At 35.8% G+C, this 22,346-nt stretch overlaps 1 protein-coding gene across 1 annotated transcript in view; it reads right to left on the reverse strand.

Moving 5' to 3' along the window:
• Positions 1 to 22,346, reverse strand: part of KHDRBS2 (KH domain containing, RNA binding, signal transduction associated 2) — a 1,025,883-nt gene that overhangs the window by 488,382 nt on the left and 515,155 nt on the right. Inside the window, exon 4 of the mRNA XM_006893149.1 lies at positions 1,425 to 1,571. Within this exon, the coding sequence (XP_006893211.1) occupies positions 1,425 to 1,571 (147 nt within the window). The remainder of the gene's footprint in view (positions 1 to 1,424; positions 1,572 to 22,346) is intronic.

Raw genomic sequence — 22,346 nt, forward strand, 5'->3', positions numbered from 1 at the left:
TAAACATATTTCATCCAGTTTTTCTCAGTCTTACCCCCACCCCAATGCCAGCCTCATTCTACAACAGTGGCACCATATAGCATTTGTCCCTTTACGGTAAAGCTCTGAGAATTTAAATGACTTGTCTACAGTCAGGAAATGAGCTAGTAAGCTGGCACTCCTAGAGGTCGGCTCTGAGTTAAATATAGGAAAATCTTTACGCAACATCACCAAGCATTTAGTTGAGAGGTAAAGGCAGAGAGAACACAGCATCTTATTCTTAAGAAATAAAGAATCTATTTAAAGAGGTGTTCAGATAAGTACCAGATAATAAATCATGTAGACAGTTTGTATGCATATAAATGCATATCAAGTTTGGGAATGATCAGAGTGGTTTTGACAGAGCTAATTTTAAACCAGATATATATACATAGATTAATATGAAGACAATAGTATTTCTATATATTAGAATGTCTCGGAATATGTTTTTGTCCTCTGTATAATCACTATTAATTAATAAACTTTTTGTCAATAAAACAACCATTTCTTCTGAGTTTATTGATGAGCTTAGAAATCAAAGATGGGGATTTTTATCACATAGATTAATTTTAGCTAATCTCTCTCTCTTCCCAAGATTTCTGGCGAGGCATTCCAGAAAACTTTAGTCAGCATCCTCCTCTCATTATCTTATTCCCAGCTCTAAGACTGGTGCCAAGAGTTCTATTTGAATGACCTCTTCTTATAATGAATGCTAAATTGCCAACAATTTGGAAAGTTTTACTCATTCAACCTTCCACAATTGCAGAAAATCAGTAGAGAATTCTACTCACTATGAGACTTTGAATTTGCTGACTTTCTAAATGAATATTCTCTACCCCATTTTTTAGTACAATGGCTGATTTTCCCAGTCTTAACTTGATGCCTTCTAATGTCTGGTTATATTAATATGATTTTATCCTATAATTTACTAAAGCCATTTGGCATATCACTGCATGAAGTGTTTTAAAATTTCATATTTTAAAATACAAGCATTGTCTTAGTAAATACGGAATTTTGTTACTCTCAGACAATATTTGCAAATGATTTATCTATTAATTACAAAATGCTACAAATATATGTCTAACATGATTAACAGAAAAGAAAATGTGTGCAACTTCAGTTTGCACTTATGATTGTTTCTTACATTTAATTCAAGCTTATAAACTGGGGCGAGACACATAATGTGCTGAAAGCACAGACTGTCAAACCATCTTCACGTGACCATATTCCAATGGTAAGTGCTCTTATGCTGCTTTTGGTAACTTATTTTATTTTAGCTGCATAACCACCCTAAAAATAGACAGAAAATTTGCAATCTGTATTCCTCTGAATACCCAGTCAAAATCAAAGGCACAGCTTTTAACAGGAACTGATAAATATATCTCTGAAAAGTAGAAAGCACTTACAGGAACGAGGAATTTTTTAATCTCTTCTAATGCGTGACTCATACGTGAATAAGCTTCCCCAGGTGGAGCAAACACTTCAATTAATACATGAAGTTCATCACTCAAGTGGGCATATTTGGCTTCCCCACTCTTCCTTAGTTCTTCTTCCTGTGAAAGAGGTTATTTTTAGAAATACAAATCCACTCATTTTGCACTGATTTAGCTTCAACTAAGGATATGACAAAAAAAAGGACATAATCTAAGAAGATGTTCCTTATGTAGAAGCCTTTTGAGAAATAAAAGTCTGGTACCAACCGTTTAAAGATTTTTAAAATCATTTCAGAGCTTTTGATTTATAAAAAAAAACCCGCAAAAACATTATCGACCTCCAAAAAATCTTATGTAACTATCAACAATAAGTAGTTAGTAAAATTAAAATGCTAACCTCTTGGGAAAAAAACCTTAGAGAAATTTCATTGATGCCTAGAGTACACTACTACATTCTAAGAAGGAAAATGGGGGAAAAAATTATCAGTTTCTTTTGGTTCCTGATTAGTGGTCTGAAGATGATACATCAATGATTATCATTGTTGTTAAGCAAACCAAGACTTCTGTGATACTTTTTGAGACTCTGTGAAAGGTCACTTACCGCTAAAAACAAAGCTAAATACTTTAAATCAAGAATTATCTTCCCCATCTTTGTTCCCACTGACTGAAATTGCTGAGCCTCATACCATGCATTGCTTCCTCCTTTTAAACAACAAGGAGCCCTGGTACTCTTGTGGATAGAGAAATGCACCATTGACCTAAATTTAGCTCTTTGCAGCTGGTTCAAATATACTAGCAACTCAGGAGAATTAAGTGTAGTATCTACGTTCTTCTGTGATTTACAGCCTCTGAAAACCTGGAGGAGGGGCTGCTCTAAGTCGGTTCCAATCAGTGGCAATTAATATGAATTTTTTAAGTGTTTTGGTCAATTTGAGTATATTACCAGGGATATGTTATTGTTATGTGCCATCAAATCAGAATAATTTGTACCTGACCCTCCAGTGAGTTTTCAGAGGCTGTAAATTGCAAAGGAAGACACTGCCTATCTGTTTACCAAAGAGCAGGTGATGAATTCAAACTGCCTGCCTTTGGGTTGGCAGTCCAGTTCCTTACACACTACGCCACCAGAGCTCCCTACAAAAAGGTAGTGCATGGCCTATATATCTTCTGCTTAGCCAACAAGACATTTATATTGGATTAAATTGTCACCCCCCCATAATGTTTTATCCATGTTATTACTGATGCCTGATTAATTCAGCAAAGGTGATAGAGATTTCATTTATACATTAACACTTTTACATATTATTATTCATTGTTATATATTATCAAATCAGAACCAACTCATAATTGACCATCCAATGAGTTTTCAGAGGCATTTTATATACATCAGTTCCAATCTAACAGCAGTATTATTCATATTTTTTTAGAAAAGATTAAAGAGTTTAAGTCACTTCACTGGTCCTGGATTCATTCCCAGCCCATTCTAATTCTAAAGCTCTACTCAGTTGTGAAGATTCACATTTTATAGAATCACAGGTAAGTGAAATTTAGTTAAAAAGGTAACACAGGTGGTATGACTTATGTTTTATCTTTCTTCATGCTGCCTCCTTCCCAAATAAATCAGTAATTCTTTCACTAAAATCCAAAGGAGAAAATGAACAAATAAATATTTCCCAGTTTAATGTGGGTATTAAGTGGAGAGATAACATAACAGTATATGAACTGTATGTAAAAAAAATCCAAAATAAATATTAGAAGAGTATGAAAACTGCATTTGAGCACCTAGAAGCCAAAACAAAGGGAAAATATGCTGAAGTAAAAGAGCTGAACAGAAAGAAGATTTTGAAGGACAGCTTGAAAGGAGAAAATATTTATAATGGAATGTGCAGATAACTGCAATTGGAGAATAAACAGGGAAGAACTCACTCTGCATTTCTCAAACTGAGTGAACTGAAAAACAAATTTAAGCCTCTAGTTGCAATGCTGAAAGATGCTATAGGCAATATATTGAATGATCCTGGAAGGATCAAAAGAAAATGGAGGGAACACACAGAATCACAGTACCAAAAAAAAAAAGTGACATTGAAAAATATCAGGAACTGCCATATTAACAGGAGTAATAATGTAATGAAGGAGGAAATGGAAGGTGCATGGAAGTCATTGGCAAAAATAAGGGCCCAAGAACTGATAGGATACCAATCGGCTTGTTTAAATTAACAGATGCAGCCTTGGATGCACTCGCTCGTTTATGTCAGAAAATTTGGAGGACAGCTGTTTGGCCAATGGATTGTAACAGCTCCATACTTGTTACCATTTTCAAGAAAAGTGAACCAACTGAATGTGGAAGCTATTGAACAGTATCATTAATATCACATACAAGCAAAATACTGCTGAAGATCATTCAAAAACAGCTATAAAAGTACATAGATAAAGAATTTCCAGAAGTTCAGGCAGGATTAGAAGAGACCATGGCACAAGGGACATCACTGCTCATGTCATACGGATCCTTGCTGAAAGTAAGAATACCAGAAGAATGTCTACTTCTGACTTATTAACCATATAAAGGCATTTGATTGTGTGGATCATAACAAGTTATGGCTAATATTAAGAAGAATGGGAATCCCAGAGTACTTAATTGTGCTCATGTGAAACTTAGACCTAGACAAGGAGGTTGTTGTGCAAACAGAGCAAGGGAACACTAGATGATTTAAAATTCAGAAATCTCTATGTACCTCTTTAATCTGTAGGTTGAGCAAATTATTCGAGATGCTAGATTCTATCAAGAGGAATATGGCATCAAGATCAGAGGAAGACTCAACAATAACCTGTGTTAGGCAGAAGACACAACTTTGCTTGCTGAAAATGTAGAGGACCTGAGCACTTGTTGCAGTTTCAAGCACTATGACCTTCAGTATGGATTGCATCTCAACATTAAGAAAATGAAAATTTTACAACTGGATTGATATCATGGTAGAGAAAATATCGAAACTGTCAGCATCTTCATCCAGCTTGGATCCACTATTAACACCCATGTTACTAGCAGTCAGAAAATCAGGAGACACATGGCACTGGGAAAATCTGCAGTGGAGACCTCTCCAAATTATTGAGGAGTAATGATGTCAGTTTAAGGAATAAGGTGAATTTCATTTAGGCCATGGTCTTTCCAATCACTTGCTGTGCATCTGAGAGCTGGACAGTGAATAAAGATGGCAGAAGAACTCAAAGATGCCTTTGAGTTCTGATGTTGGAGAAGAGCACTGAATATCTCATGGAATGCCAAAAGAATAGGCTTTGGAGAAGGTGCAGCCAGAATGTTCTTGGGAGGCAAAGATAATAAAGCTTTGCCAAATATACTTTGGGCATGTTGCTAGAGGGGTTTATTCCATGGAGAGGGACATGATATTCAAAAAGGGAGAGGGTCGACGAGGAAGATCCTCATCCAGGAGGATTGACTTGGTGACTGCTTCAATGGGCTCTAACGTGTCAGGAAGTGGGAGGATAGCAGAGGGTTCAGCTCTATTCGTAATGTCACTAATGGGTCATAAGCAACCTGATGGCATCTAACAACTATATTTTAAAAGGACAGTCCAAATCAGTTTTTTTTTTCCTTGACCCATGCTAATGTGTGTTTATATGATTACAAACATCTTGCTTTCAAAAGTGAAACAGTTCATGAGAATAGAGTAGATAACTGATTTCTTACATGTTCTTCACTTATTCAAATCTCTCTAATACCAACATCTTTCATTGAAAAGTAACTCTCCAATCCCGAAGTGTAATTTCTACCTCAAACTAGAACTTTTAACTTAGAAAGACTTTTCTCAGTTCTCAATTTTCAGTTTTGGGATGAGAAGCAGCACTTAATTGAGCCAAAGGCACCCATGGGATAGAGTAAACATTTCTTTCCTCTTTAGATCCTGCTGTGATGCAAGCTGCTTGTTAATTCTGGGGCCAGTTTCCTTGAGCAAAGTGCTAGGGAAGCTGAGTCAGAGGATTCCTGAGACTACCCCTTCCCATTGCTTTCTAGGCAGAGTTCTAGCTGGTCATTGTAGACTATTTGATAACTAAATTTTATAGTGTCCACAGGATGTCATATGCAGAATTCATTTAAAGATTACAAACATTTTAAAGGTTCTCAAATGGAATTGAGTAGGCATCTGAAATTGAGCCAATGGCCTGAAACTCATGGAAATGTGCTTGCTTTTTTCCCCACTTAGTTTACCTTCACCCAATGTCATTTAAAAATTAGTTTGCGTACAATAATTAATTTACATTGTGTCTCAATCATTCATATACATTTTTATATAATTAATTACTATTGATCTAGACCACCAGAGCTCCCTATGCCTATTATTACTCCATCTTTTTGTGTCGCCACTGAATCTTTTGTATTCCTTCACCCCTACATCCATCCACTTAACTCTGCTATTCTACTGATTTCCACCCTTACCCTTTTTTTGCTTCCATCCCTTTTTGGACATTTACACACATCTAGCTAGATACCCTTCTATTTCTTTATAAGGCTGAGTTAGTTCATGGCATAATGCTGTCTAGACTTTGCCGTGTTATATAACATTTTACAGAACTGTTCTTAAGAGTGCTGCATGTGAATGTACCACAATTTCTCACTCCATGCATTTGTTGATGAACATTTGAGCTGTTTCCATTTTATTGTTACTGTAAATAATGCTTCTGTGAGCACAGGTGTATTCCATTCTTGTTTGCTTTCATATCTGTAACATGTATTCCTAGCAGTTGAATAGCTGGGTCACATAGAATTTCTAAGTCCTGCTTTTTGAGGAAACATCAAACTACCCTCCAGTCTCATTATACCATTTTATAATCCCACAAGCAGTGCATGAGCATTCCAGTCTCTCCATGTCCTCCCCAACATTTATTGTTTGCTGTCCTATTAAACTTTGCTACTGGGATGAGATGGTAACTCATCATTGTTTTGATTTGCATCTCTCTCACTGCCCCTGATTTTGTGCATTTCTTACTGTGCCTACTTGCCATATTAATGTCTTCTTTTGTGAAAAGTATTTTCATGTATTATGTCCACTTTTTTACTGGATTATATCAGTATTTTTCTTGTGGATGCCTTGTAGGATTCTGTAAACTTTCATTATGATGCGCTAATCTGAGATGTCCTTGATTTTTCCCCCCAGGATGTAGGTTTTACTTTTACCTTTTTGGATAAAGGTTTTGATGCATACAGGGACTTGATTTTAAGATGGTCCCATTTGGTGATTTTATCCTCTCTTGGTTGTGTACTTCTGGCTAAATTTGCAAGTTTATTTATGCCATAAACTCTGACGGCCTACTAGCAAGAAGCTGCACTGCAATGCTGAAGGCACTCAGCTCAAGTCCACTAGCTGCTCCATGGGAGAAGGATGGAAAATTCTCTCTGAGGCACTTACACACCCCTGAAAAACCTGCTAGAGGGTTTGTGCTGACTCGATAGTACACAACAATATTTATGCCATAGGCAAGAGCTTCTAAGTTTGATCTTATTTTGTCTCTTATGATCCTTATGTTTTTGGGCTTTATTTATCCCTAGGTCTCTGATCTACTTTGAGTTGATTTTCATGTGTGATGTGAGAGGTGGATCCTATGTCATTTTTCTGTTGTCAGAGGTACAGAATTGCCAGCACCATTTGTTGAAGAGGTTGTAGTTTCCCCATTTATTAAGTTTTGATTCCTTGTCAAATATCAACTGACCATAGATCGATGAGTTAATCTCTGTGTTCCTGAGTCTATTCCATTGTTCTGTGTGTCTGTCATTGTACAAATACCATGTTGTTTTAGTTACTATGACTGTGTAGTAGTTTTTTAAATCAGAGGATGCTAGGCATTTTACTTCATTTTTCTTTTTCATTAAAGCTTTTCTTATTTGAGGTCTCTTTATTTTCCAAATAAACTTGTCAATTGCTTTTTCTATCTCATTGAAAAATGAGTTTGATATCAATGCTCGGATTGTGTTAAACATGTATATTGCCTTTGATAGGATTTTCATTTTCACTATGTTATGAACAAGAAATATTTTTCAATTTTACTATGTTTCTTTTGTTTCTTGGAGCAGTGTTTTCTAGTTTCCTTATAAAAGTCTGTTGTGTCTCTAATTCGGTTTATTCTTAAGAAGTAGTTAATCAATCTTGCGGTTGGCTTTAGTCAAAGGCCTTGTCTGCAGCAAATAACAGGATTATATGGTTCTTGGTTCTTGCTTTATTAATGTATGAAGTATGCTGATTGTGTATTATGTATTATGCTTTTCATAATATTCTGTCATTTATTGATTTAATTTCCGCAGGTTCAGTTGTAGTGTTATATCTTTCAAGTCTTATATGAGTTATTTGTGTCTTCTCTTTCTTTTTTAATGTTTGCAAATAGCTTATCTATTTTATTGACCATTTGAATCAACTCTTGATCTTGTTGACAGTTACGATTATTTTTCTGTTTTCTCTCCCATTGATTTCAGCTCTTTATGACTTCCTGTCCTCTAGAGGTTTTGGGATTAGCTTATTGTTCTTTTTCTCTTTGTTGGCAGTACTGTAATTAATTTTGCTTCTTTCTTCTTTTTTTAAATGTGTTTGTCAATTGCTATGAATCCCTTGAGGACTGCCTGAGCTGTATCCCAGAGGTTTTGATATGCTGTGGTGCTGGAGAAGAATATTGAACATACCATGGATTGCAAAGAGAAGAAACAGGTTTGTGGTGGAAAGGATGAAACCAAGTTGCTCGTTGGAGGAAAGGATTTTGAAGCTCCATCTGAAATACTGGGGGTTCGTTGCCAGAAGGCACCGGTCCTTGGAGAGGACATCATGCTTGGAATGATTGAGGAACAGCACAAGAAAGAAAAACCCTGGAGAGACAGATTAACACAGTAACTGGGGCAATGGGGTAGGTGTGTCTGAGACAGTGAAAGTGGCTCAGGATAGGACAGGGTTCAGAGCTATTGTGCATAAGATCACTATGAGTCACAAGTGACTCAGCTGAACGTAACAACATTTTAATTTTACTTTGTTTAAAAACCTTTTAAATTTTACTTTATAGTTCTTCTACAGCTTCATAGTGCTCAAGGAGGGTGCTATTTAGCTTCCCTGTGGGTGTATGGCATTGTTGTCTGAAAGGACACTTTGTATCATTTTAGTATTTTTTTAATTCATTGAGATTTGCTTTGTGTCTTAATTAATATATGATATATTTTGGAGAACATACCATAAACAATTGAGAAAAATTAAGTTGAGTTTTAGTTGTGTGAAGTTCCCTGAATATGTTTACAAGGTCAAGCTGCCTAACTGCATGGTTTAGTTCCTCTGAACTTTCAAGTTGGCTCATCCTTCGTTAAATCTCCTGGTGGCTTAGTGATAAGAACTTCTACTGACAATCCTATGGTACATGGTTCAAATCCACCAGCTGCTCCATAGGAAAAGCATGAGCAACTTCCTCCTGTGTGATTACTGCCTCTGAGAATCCGCTAAAGGATCAGTTATGGGTTGGTTCCAGTTTAATGGTAAACAACCACTATCACAATTACTGTGGTGCTGTCTATACCACTTTTTTCAAATATATTAACTGTTTTTTTTGTAATTTGCAGGTCTATTATTTTAGAAGCAGGAGTGGTATCCACTTCCTAAAATAACATGATTCCAGACACTCTATGGACTCTGATAAATGTCGATAGTCGTAGAGAGGCTTCAGACCTTTTGTTTATAGGGTCTCAATGAGTCCTACCCCACTCAAAGACAATCAACAACAACAACAACGATTATTTGGTGCATAGATATTAACCAAGGCTACATCATCTTGATCTATTGATACTTTAATCATTATATAATGCTCTTCCTCATAGTTTGTGATGGTTTTCATCCTCAAGTCTGTTTTATCAGAGATTAGTACTGCCACCCCTGCTTTCTTACAAATGCCATTTGCTTAGTATATCTTTTCCACCATTTGCTGTTTATAATTTATAGTTTTCCTTGATCACATGTATTGACTTAAAATCAAGAATGGTGTTTATTAGGGCTGTGATCTTTCTCCATATCCTTTCAATCTATATAGTGAACAAACCATTCAAGAAGGTGGGTCTATGATGAAGAATGACATGAGGAAGAAGACTCACCAACAATGTGCATTATATAGACAGCATAACCTTTCTTGCTGAAAGTGAGGTGGGGGGTGTTGACACAATGTATCAAAGACTATGCCTTCACTATGGAGTGCATCTCACCATTGTTTTTCTTGTTGTGTATCATAGAGTTGGAACCGACCCATAGCTGACCCTCCAGTGGGTTTTCAGAGGCAGTTAATTGCATGGGAGGAGATTGCCCATCCTTCTACCTTGGAGCAGCTGGTGGCCTCGAACTGCATGCCTTCATTATAGCAGCGCAGCTTCTTGCCACTATGCCCCTGGATCCACAGAGAATATGATGATAGATGAAGAAAAGATTGAAATTGTCAATGATTACATCTTACTTGAGTCCACAGACAAGACCTTTGGCACCAGCGTTCAAGGAATCAAAAGATGTATTTAACTGGGAAAGTCTACTGTTTGGGATTTCTCCAAATTGCTGAGGAGCCATGATGTCAGTTTGAAGACTGAAATGTCCTGCTTCCAGTTATGGTATTTTCAATCACTTATTGTGCATCTCAGCACTAGCCAGTGAATAAGGATGACAAAAAAAATTAATCAATACCCCATGTATTGCCAAAAGAACAACCAGATAGGTCTTGGATAAGATGCAGACAGAGTGTTCTTTCGAGGCAAGGATGGCCAAGTTTCATTTCACAAACTTTGGACATGTTGCTAGAAGGAGGTATACCTTAGGAGGGAACATCATGCTAGGAAAAGTAAAAGGTCAGAAAAGGAGAGAAAGACTCTCATTGAGATGGAATGACACAGCCTCTATAGCAAGTGTGTCAGAGATGATGAGGATGGTGCAGGATAGTACATAGTTCTGTCCTGTTATTCATGGTATCACTATGAATTTTATTTTACTTGAAACATAGCAACAATATTATCCTTAAAATAATAAAGTCACTTGCTAGAGAGTAGTTAGTAAGTCCAAGTATTTATCTTCTGTAGTATAGAAACTCATTCACAAACATTTAACTCCTGAGAAGTCTATTTATAACTCACTAAAGTCTTGAACAGAAGTTTAGGTTACCTGGACAACTCTCCTCTACTCAGAAATTTAAATATCCAAGCTTCTGACATTCTTTGGTTCCTTCATATTTACGAAATTGATTCCATTTCCAGAAATCAATATGGAGAACATGATCGAGAACCTGTACAAGCTTCTATGTGTCAAGTGAATGAGAGGCATATAGCCATTTCATTGGTCATACAGTTAGTAAATGCTGTTTAACTATGTACACAGGAAGGACATGATATGGGCCAAGTGTATGGCTTGTCTGTTTCCCTATACAGGTTTCCAGTAAGGCTCTAGAACTATGTGGTGCAATGACAATAAAATGTGAGCCATGTATGTAGTTTACTATTTTAAGTTGTTGTTGTTGTTAGATGCCACTGAGTTGACTATAACTCACACTCTATAAACAACAGATATGAACCTGCCCTAGCCTTTGCTATTCTGTCTCCAACATATTTGAGTCTATTGTGGCAGTAACTGTGTCAATCCATCTTAAGTGTCTCCTTCTCCTTTGCTGACCTTCCACCTTTCTCAGTGTGATGACTCTTTCCAAGGAAAAGCCTATTCTAGCAACTTGCCCAATATATGTGAGATAAAGCTCCATCATCCTTGTCTCCAAGGACCACTCTGGCTGCACTTTTCTAGAACACATATGTTTGTTCTTTTGGAAGCTTATGTGATTTTCAGTGTTCTGCTACAACACCACCACTCAAAAGCATCAATCCTTCTTCTATTATCTTTGTCCAGAGTTCAGTTGAACAGCAAGTGACTGAAAAGACCATGATTTAAATCAGGTGTAACTTATTCTTCAAAATGACATCATTTCCCTTAGTAATTTGAGGAGGTCTCTAACAGCGGACCTGCCCACTGCAATACGTATACTTACATACTGACTCTTGGTATCAAAGATGTTGATTTTGGATCCCAGTAAGATAAAATCATTGGCTTTCAATCTTTATCCATCTATCATGATGCTGTCTATTGGTCCAGAGGTGAGAATTTTTGTTTTCTTGATGTTGAGATGTAATCTATATTGAAGGTTGCAGTTTTTTATATTCTGCAAGAGGCATTTCAAGCCCTCTTTAGTTTTAGCAAGCAAGGTTGTGTCATCTCCATAACATAGGTTGTTGATGAGTCTTCTTTCTATCCTGAAGCCACATTCTTCATCATAGCATCAAATCCTGAAATGATTTGCTCAGCATAGAGGTAGAATCGGTATGGAGAAATGATACAACCTTGATAAACAGCTTCCCTAATTTTAAAGCATGCAGTGTTCCCTACAACAGTTTCTTGGTCTAGGTATAGGTTTTGCAGGAGAATAATTAAGGGTTATGGGCTTCCCATTCTTCTCAATGTTAGCCAAAGTCTGTTATGATCCACACAGTCATATTTCTTTACATAATATATAAAACACAAATAGGCAGTTTTCAGGTATACTTTGCTATACTTTTAGTAGTTATAATTAAAAATACAAATAAATAGAGAAAATTAATTTTAATAAATATTTTATTTAGGAATATATGTGAAACATTCTTTAAATGGACAACACAAAAATTGAAGATTTTTTTATTAGCTAAGTTTTAAAATTCAGTGTGTGTTTTGTAACTAGGACATAATTCTAAATGGACTAACTACATTCCAATTACTCAGAAGATACATGTGTCTAGTGGGTAACATATTGAACAGTATATTTATGTATTCTTTCCAGGTGAAAGGGAAAAGATGCATGGCTTTGGAATTCATGGTGAGCTCAAGGTGATGCAATAAGCAAATAGTCATTAAATAATAATGTAGGAGATCATCTACCTGCATTTTAAACTGTCAGTAATAAAAATTATTTTTTAAAAATTTTATTATCGTGTGTGTGTATATGTGCATCATCAAACTAGATTGGACTGGTACAGGGGAGATTGCCCCTCCTTCTCCAGCAGAGCATCTGGTGGATTGTAACTGTGTTCCTCTGGGATTGTAGTGCAGCTTCTTGCTACTAGGCCATCAGAGCTCCCTAAGATTCTAAATTTTTTTTAAAAGTGATCAGAAAAAATTACTTTCAAGAAATGATCTAAGCATCTCAATTTTAGATTTAAAAATGGGGCCCTCAAAGATTAAGTTATTTCCTAGAGGTCATAGAATTAATATGAATTAGAGCTAGGATTCAGTAGTGTACGATAAAGCAAGAATAAAGATGCTAAAGTAAAAAAGTTACCATAACTACATCTCTTTCATGACTTTATACAAAACTACTGTTGTTGTGTACCATAGAATTGGAAGCGATTCATAGCCAACCCTCCCCCAATATCATGGGAGGAGACTGCAAACTAGACTTTATATATACAAACATATTTGACACTTTTATTGGGGTGATCTTTTTTGACAAAGTAAAATTTTCGAAGACATATGTGTATTTGTTGTTTTTAAAAGTTTTGAAATCAAGATATTGTAAATGTATGTGTATGTGTGTGTGTGTATAAGTAATGTGTGTGTATATATATGCATAATCTCTGTATGTGTGTATATATATACATATATACATACACATATATATATATGTACATATATGTATGTGTGTATATAAACACACACTCTGGTGGAGCTGAACAGACAACACAAAGCATTCAAATCCTCAAAAATCTACTGAGGGATCAGTTATGAGTCATGAGATAGTACATAACAACACCAACATATGTATATGTGTGTGTGCACGCACGCGTGCACGCGCGCGCCCACACACACACACACACACACGGGGTTTCCATGACTAAGAACTCACTCTATGGTAATTGGGTGGTTTTGGTTTTTATCTTCGTATAATATTATTAAGACACTGGCTTTTTAAGGTGAGACTAAAATAAATATGGTTTCAACAGATAGAGAAGTTCTTTCTCTCACAAGAAGACCAAGAAATAAACTGCTAGAGAAGAATGTAGCTCTTCTTTGCATCATAATTCAAGTACCCGGGTGCTTCCTTACTTACATGTTATTCTCATCCACGTTGATGAAGAAGGCAGTCCAGTATTATTTTTGGTGTTGAGTCAGTTTCAATGCAAAAAGATCACAAGGAACATTGTATTATTCTCTCCAGTTTCCAAGCTGTAAGCCTTAATGAAAAAGGTCAGTTTCATCTTTTTCTTGTAGGGTGTCTGATGAGTTCATATTGTCTCTTCTTAGCACTCTAGCACTTAACTCACTGTTTTCCTGGGGTCTTAACTCCATTTAAAGAGCAAAGAAATAGGAAAAGGTAAAAAGCTTCTCTCAGGTTACTGGAGGCTGCATACCTTTTCCTACCCATATATCTTTGATAAGAACATAGTGATATGGCTCCCCTGGTGCATGGGAGGCTATGGCTGCCATCTCAAATGAAACATTCATGAGTCTATATAAAACCTAGGCTTCTATTATTAACTGCTAAAAAGGGAGAATGGGCATGGAGGAACAATGAATTGGCTTTGCAATTAAGTACTCATTCAGAACTAGTTGAAATAACATGTGTTTATTGAATCTAATTTGGGTGAACAGCTAGTGATTGTCTGCCAAAATATCCAGGTTTTGTTTACAAAAGTGGTACTAAATAATTCACTTGGACTTAGTACACTAATCTCCATCATTTACTTAAACATGAGCCACACTGTCATATGAAAAGAACCCAGATATTAAGTAAGTATATTCATAGCAATTCATTCTGGCCTCTTGAGTTATTTCTTAAACAAGAGTCCCAAATATATTGTAAGATAAAAACTTGATCTGCACAGTAATTGCATTCTAAAGGAATAATTTTGAAGGAAACAGTGGCGTTTCAAAGTTTATACATGGCATTTAAAAGAAAAGTCTGTCCAATTAGTTTTTTGCAGGTTTTATAACAAAAGTCATAGTTCCTTGAAAGGTTACACCTGATATAGCAGAAGAGATAAAAGTGATACTATATTAAAAAAATTAGTTCAGAAAATTAGAAAATTTAGAAAGATCTTGCATGCAAATTTAAATGAATAGTCTCAAACTTACTGCTACCTAAAGAGAGAACTCCATCTAAGGAAGACATAGAAAGGGACCCAGGTATTAAATCAAGAGTCTTTAAGATGCACATGCTAGAAGATGAATAAATTTTACATGGAAAAATTGTTTAAAAGGACTGTACAGTTGAAATTATTTAATTGAAAATGAAAAGAGTATTCCATTGAGGCTATTTATATTAACCACTGATGTTTAGAGAGATGATTTGTGGTATCCTGGTATTACAATGTAAAATGAGTAAGAGGCCAATTATTTTAAGTAATCTCATTAATTCTCTACATAGGATAATCTATATGAAGCCATTAGGAAATTTCAAATCTAGCTTTGTATATTCCCAATTATACAACCTCGGTCTTAAACATGATGCTGAAATGTAAAATAAACATTTGTATTTTTATTGATTGTTTTATAGAGAACAGTATAGTACTGAATATATTCTAGTTAGAATTACATTCATTAGTTATATTTTTAAAGGAAATTTTCCTTAGGAGTTATGTTGAATAAACCATTAACTGCTAGGAGAACAAACAAGTTTGTCCTGGAGAAGATGAAGCCAGAATGCTCCTTGGAGTCAAGGATTCTGAAGCTTCATCTGACACACTTTGGGCATGTTGCAAGGAGGGACTAGTCCTTGGAGAGGGACATCATGCTTGGGAGGGTGGAGGGACAGCGTAGGAGAGGAAGACCTTCAATGAGATAGATTGAATCTGTGACTGGAGAGGTGGGAATGAGTGCATTTGAGATGGCTGGATTGGCACAGGATAGAACTGCGTTTAGAGCTCTTGTACATAGGGTTGCTATGAGTCGCAAGCGACTCGATGGCACATAACAACAACAACATACTACCAAAAAGTGTTCTGACTTGGAGATAATTGGCAATTTAAAATATCATATTTATTGACAAAAACTAGGAAAACAAAACAAAACGTGTTGCATAACTTTTAAGAAAGCAATCTACTCTAGAGTTCAAAATACCATGGTTGGCATTTCTGCACATTCTCTTTGCTACCTTTTATAATGTTGTTGTGTACCACAGAATTGGAACTGACTCATACCTGACCCTCCAGCAAGTTTTCAGAGGTAGATAATTGCATGGGGAGAAAATGCCCATCCTTTTCCCACAGATCAACTGATGGCCTCGAACCCGTGCCTTCGCAGCTTCTTGTCAGTAGGCCACCAGAGCTCCATTTTATCACAGTTGTCATTTTATCATTGCCTTGTCACCCTTATTAACTGTATAAATTCCAGATAAATAGGAAGCAATCAATTGAAAATACACAGATATAATTTGGATTAGGTGCATCTTAATCTTTAAACGGAAACCATTGCTCTTTAGAACTCTGGAGAGATCCTTCACAGCAGATTTCCCCAATGCAACAGGTCAATGAGATACCATCTCACTCCAGTAACAGTGGCAAAGTTTATTATGGCAGCAAGTAATAAATGTTGGAGAGGATGTTGAGAGGTGGGAACTCATACACTTTTAGTGGTATTATAAAATGGTACAACCACTCTGGAAGAGTTTGTTGTTTCCTCAAACAGTTGAACATAGAAATTCCATATGATCCAGCCATTCCACTATTAGAAATATAACCCAATAAAATTAGAACTGAGACACAAAAGGAGATCTGTACACCAATGATCATAGCAGCATTACTCACCATCACAAGAACATGGAAGCATTCCAGGATGTCCAACCACAAATGAAAGGGTTGAGAAACTGTGCTACATTCACACAATAGAATACTATGCCACACGCAGGAGCAATGATTTAAAAACTATTATGTAATATGGGAGAGGCTAGAGAACATTATACTGAGTGAATTAATGCAGTTTCATAATGATAGAAGTATCTGTATATATTATGTATGTAGTACATAAGACCATTATTGTAAAAATGGAAGGATAACTCATAAGACATGGACAGGAACTCACAAGGAATGGAGTATAGAGCAAAAGGGTGAGGATAAGTAGGGATTAAAACTACAGGGTTTCAAAATTTGGTGGGTGAAGGAAAGGGGGAAAGAAATGGAATGGATCTGGGTGAAAAGACAGGGTAATGAAGGGTAAGATCTGATGGTGATTGATTTTATAAAACATAACATATGAGAACGATTATATGAAAAACAATGTGAATGAAGAATAGTGTGAAACATATGTATATAAACTTTGTAAGCAAATCAATTAAAAATAGAATATATATGAATAAATGTATGAAACACAATGTAAATGAAAGATTGTATAACATGTATATGAATGAAACATAATTATTACATGAAAACCAATATAATTATTTTGAAAAATAATATGACATCAAATTTGGGGAAGGCTCATCAACGATTTGCAATATGAAGATAACACAACCTTGCTTGCTGAAATAGGAGGACATGAAGCACTTTCTGCAGCAGATCAGGGACTGCAGTCTTCAATATGGATTGCACCTCAACATCAAGGAAACAAAATTCTCACCACTGAGCAAAATCATGATAGAGAAAAGGCAAATGTTGCAAATGATTTAATTTTGCTTTAATCCATAGTTAACACCATTGGGACCAGCAGTCAAGAGATTGGGAGATATATAGACATATATTGGGAGACTTTCCAGTCAGATGTCAAAAAGCTCTCCAAAGCCCTAAAGAACAATTATGCTAAAGTCTAAGAGATATGTCTGATTCATACCACAGTCTTTCCAATCACTTGCTATGCATATAGATGGAGCTGGACAGTGAGTACAGATTGAAAGAATTGACTCATCTGAATTGTGCTGTTGGAGAAGCGTGCTAACTATTTATACACACTCTAAGATATGTCTTGGAGAATGAACCCCAGAGTGTTCCTTAGAAACAGAGATGGTCAAACTTTGTCTCATTTGTTTTGGACATGTCATTAGGAGAAGCTCTTCCTTGGAAAGGAACACTGTGCTTGGAAAGACAGAAGGTCATTAAAGGAGAGGAAGACCCTCAGTTGGATGAACTGATACATGTATGAGGGGTAATGAACTCAAATGTGTCAAGGAAGATAAGGATAGCCCAGGACAGGCCATAATTCAGATCAGTTGTTTATACCATTGCTAAGAGTTGTACTTGACTCAAAGGCACTACCAACAACTAAATTATATTTTAAATTATTATTTTTCTTTTCAAAAAGAGTTTTAGAGACATATCATATAATCTATGACATTTCATGATAATAAATGTATAAATTATTTATTTAGCTGTATTAAGAACATTTTCAAATGTTTTTTCCTACAATATTTTATTCCTAGATCTAATACAGAATCATCATCCCATTTTCTGAATCTTTATTTCCACATATCTGCTTCATTATTCACTTATCCCTCAAATGTATCTATACACATTTATGTTATCTACTAAGATGCCCAAAAGATAATCAATTCATTTTTATTTAATAGAACTACTCAAGGATTAATTTCAAGCTGCAATTTCCTCTATTATCAAACCATATCTTTATTAGTTATTTGGTTACATTAAAGTTTTCTACAAATGTTCAACTACTAATGCCTTGAATTGATAAAAGAATTATGCTTAGTAATAACATGCAGTTACATACTGATTTAAGAAAAGTGTTTTCAAGTTGTCAGTACATTTAATATACCTTCCATTTAATGAAGAACAATTACACAATAACAATTTGTGCAATATCAAGTGTGTAACCTGTAATTATAAGCATAGTCATGATAATAAACTAAACACTAAAAATTTATAACCTAAAAAGTTTTGTGCTCTTAGACAAGTTACTCAAACTCAACTTGTTGTTGAGTCAAAACCACCTCATAGCTGATTCTAGAGGATGTTTTGGAAAGCTGTAAATAGAACAGGAAGATATTGTTCATCTTTCTCTCATGGGTCTGGGTGAATCAGAACAGCAGTAAGCAATGTACCTCACTATGAACTGTGAGATCATCAGCAAATCTATTCACAATAGCTCTTCTTGTCTCGCTTAAGATTTGTTCAGAAACTCTGGTGGCATAGTCCATAGTGTGCTGCACTGCTAATCAGAAGCCTGCATGTCTCTGGAAGTTGGAATCCACCAACAGCTTGCTATTGGTAACATGGGCAGTCTCTTCTCACTAAGATTTACAACATCAAAATGTTGATAACTGGTTTCTATGAATTGGAATCAACTTAATGGCAACATGTTTGGCTTTGGGGATGTAGTGGTTTGTTACTTTACTGAATAATGAGACTAGCAGTTATATCAGTCTTTATTAGGCTATTCCAATTTCAGGGTAAACACTAGATGTATTGAAGAAAATTATTACCTTTTGTACTAAGAAATAAATTCAGAAACCTTTGAAGTAAACCTTAGCATCTCAAAGGGAAAATATATTACACACTTTGTATCATCCAATATTCATAGAATCATTAGGTGATCTATGACAAGCAGAGTGCAGTGAACAACCACAAAAAAAATCTAGAATGAATTTACGATTTTGATATTTATTATCAAAAGTATTTCAGGCAAGTTACTTAACTGCTTTTAGCTCTAATATCTTAAATTACAAGACAGGAACCCCTCAGGTTCAGAGGAAATTCAAATCCTATAAACCCTATGAAGAAAGTAAAAGGTCACTACAAAAACAGAGAAAAAAGAAAACTAGAGAAAAGGAAGAAATAAGAAAAAGGAAGGAACTCTAAAAATTGCACTGAAGCACTGAGAAGCCAAAACAAAGGAAACACATGTCAAAGTAATAGCTGAACAGAAGATTTCAAAGGGCAGCTCAAGGGGACAAAGAAAAGTATTATGACTGAATGTGCAGAGAGATGGAATTGGAAAATAATAAAAGAAGAACTCACTCTGCATTTCTGAAGCTGAGAAAACTGAAAAACAAGTATAAACATCAAGTCACAGTATTGAAAAATGCTGGGCACAATACAGTGAATAACTAGAAGAAAGTATTAAAAAAGATGGAGTTCTAGAAAACAGTGTATTCGAATTTTGTGAACAAACAAGTAAAATTGAAAAAAAGGTATGTTCTTCACATAACATAAAATTGACCATTTTTAAGTGTACACTTCAGTGGTTTTTAGTGTAACATGTCAGGCACCCATTGCCACTAATTTCAGAACATTTTCATTCTCCCATAAAGAAACTCCCTGTCTATTAACACTTAGTCCTAATTCTCTCCTTCAGTTCCTGGAAAACCAGTAATCCACCTTCTGTGTCATATCTATTCCCTGGCAACCAGTAATCCACTTTCTGTGTCATATATATTCTGTACATTATACGAATTGGGTAATCCAGTTTGTACACTTAGATGTCTTAATTTACAAGGCATAAGGTTTTCAACGTTTATCCATGTCAGTATGCTATTCCTTTTTATGGCCAAATTATTTCTCCCTTGCATGGTTATACCACATCTTGTATATCCATTCATTTACTAATGGGCATTTGGGTTGTTTTTAGCTTTGAACTTTTATGAAAAAATATTAATATAAAATTGTTAACGCTCATGTTCAAGTTTTTTCATTAACACATTTCCGCCTCTCTTGGGTATGTACCTAGGGTATAAATTGCTGGATTATGTGGTAATTCTGTGTTTAACTTTTGAAGAAACATTAAGCTATTTTTTGAAAGTGACTATACCATTTTACATGCCCAGTGGTAAGCAAATTACTTTTTATTCTTGAAACATCTTGAGAATCCTATGTGTAGAGAGATTAATAAAAATATTTTAATAACTGCTAAAAAAAAGACGGAGGGAATACACAGAGTCAATGTACCAAAAAGAACTGATTGACACCGAAAAATTTCAAGAAGCATCATCTAAATAGGAGCTGATGGTAGTAAAGAAGGAAGTGAAAGCTACATTAAAGACATTGGGGGGAAGCCCCAGCAATCTATGAGATACCAACTGATGTATCAATTAATAGATGAAGCCTTGGATATACTCATCAGCCTCTATGCCAGGAAATTTGGAAGACAGCTGTCTGGCCAATGAATTTGAAGAGGTCCATATTTATTCTCATTACTAAGGAAAGTAATCCAACTAAATGTGGAAACTACTAAACAATATCATTAATATCATATGCAAGAAGAATACTGCTGAAGAACACTTAAAAATGGCTAGAGCAGTACACCCTTCCCAATTTTGAACCATGCAGTGTTACCCGGCTCTGACAACTGCCTCTTGGTCCAAGCATAGGTTTCGCATTAGCATGATTAAATGTTCTGGCATTCCCATCTTTCTCAGAGTCAGCCACAGTTTGTTATGATCCACGCAGTCAAATGCCCTTGCATAATCAATGAAACACAGATAGACATTCTTCAGGTATACCCTGCTTTCAGCCAAGATCCATCTAACATCAGCTACAATATCCCTAGTACCAAGACCCCTTATAAACCCAGCCTGGACTTCTGGCAATTCCCTGCTAATGTGCTGTTCCAGTCATTTTTTGGATAATCTTCAGTAGAAACTTGCTTGCATGTAAAATCAATGATACTGTTCTGTAGTTTCCACACTCTGTTGGGTCACCCTTCTTTGGAATGGGAACAAATATAGATCTCTTCCAGTCAGTTGGCCAAGTGGTTGTTCTCTAATTTCTTGGCACAATTTGGTGAGCACATCCAGGGCAGCATCTGTTAGCTGAAATATATCAACTGGTATACCATCTATTCCTGGGGCCTTAGTTTTTTGCTATTTCTTCCAAAGAGGCTTCAAGTTCTTCCTTCATCACCATAGGCTCTTGCTCATATGTTATTTCATTAAATTCTTCTGTATCTGCCAATTCCTTTTGATACAATGACTCAGTATATTCCTTCCATCTTCTTTTAATACTTCCTGGATCATTTAATATTCTGCCTAAAGCATCCTTGATTTTAGCAACTCTAGGTTTTAATTTATTCTTCAGTTCCTTGAGCTTAAGAAATGCTGAACAAGTTCGGCTCTTTTGATTTTCCGACTCTAGCTCCTTGCAGATTTCATTGTAATATTTTGCTTTGTCATTCCGAGCTGCCTTTTGGAATCTCTGTTCAGCTCTTTAGCATCTTGAATTCTTCCCTGTGCTTTGGCTTCTCTACGCTCCAGTTCAATCTTCAGAATTTCTTCTGACATCCATTTTGGTCTTTTTTTCCTCTTCTGTCTTTGTAATGACCGTTTGCACTCTTCCTGGATGATATATTTGCCATCCTCCCACAACTCATCTGTTCTTCGCTCATTAGTGTTGAGGGCCTCAAACCTATTCCTGAGATGATTCTGAAATTCAGGTGGGATGAAATCAAAGTCATAATTTGGCTCCTGTGGATTTGGTTTAATTTTTCTCAGTTACAGCTTGAACTTGCACATGAGTAGTTGGTGGTCTGTTGCACTATCAGCTCCTGGCCTAGTTTTCACAGCTGATATTGAGCTTCTCCAGTAGTTTTTTCAACAGATGTAATCAATCTGATTTCTATGCATAACATCAAGTGAAATCCATGTGTATAACCTGCAGTTATGTTTCTTATAAAATGTATTTGCAATGAATAAGTCATTGATTGTACAAAATTCAGTCATTCTATCTCCAGCTTCATTTCTGTCACCAAGCCCATACTTTCCAACTACTGATTCTTCTTCTCTATTCCCAACTTTTGCGTTCCAGTCACCCATTATTATCAATGCATCTTGATTACATGTTCGATCTTTCTCTGACTTTAAGAGTTGGTAGAAATCATCTATTTCTTCTTCTTTGGCTCTGGTTGTTGGTGCATATATCTGAATGATAGTGGTATTCACTGG

The sequence above is a fragment of the Elephantulus edwardii genome, unplaced genomic scaffold (genome assembly GCF_000299155.1).
Source record: "Elephantulus edwardii isolate Elephantulus edwardi_28Jun2011 unplaced genomic scaffold, EleEdw1.0 scaffold00124, whole genome shotgun sequence".
Lineage (NCBI taxonomy): Eukaryota > Metazoa > Chordata > Mammalia > Macroscelidea > Macroscelididae > Elephantulus > Elephantulus edwardii.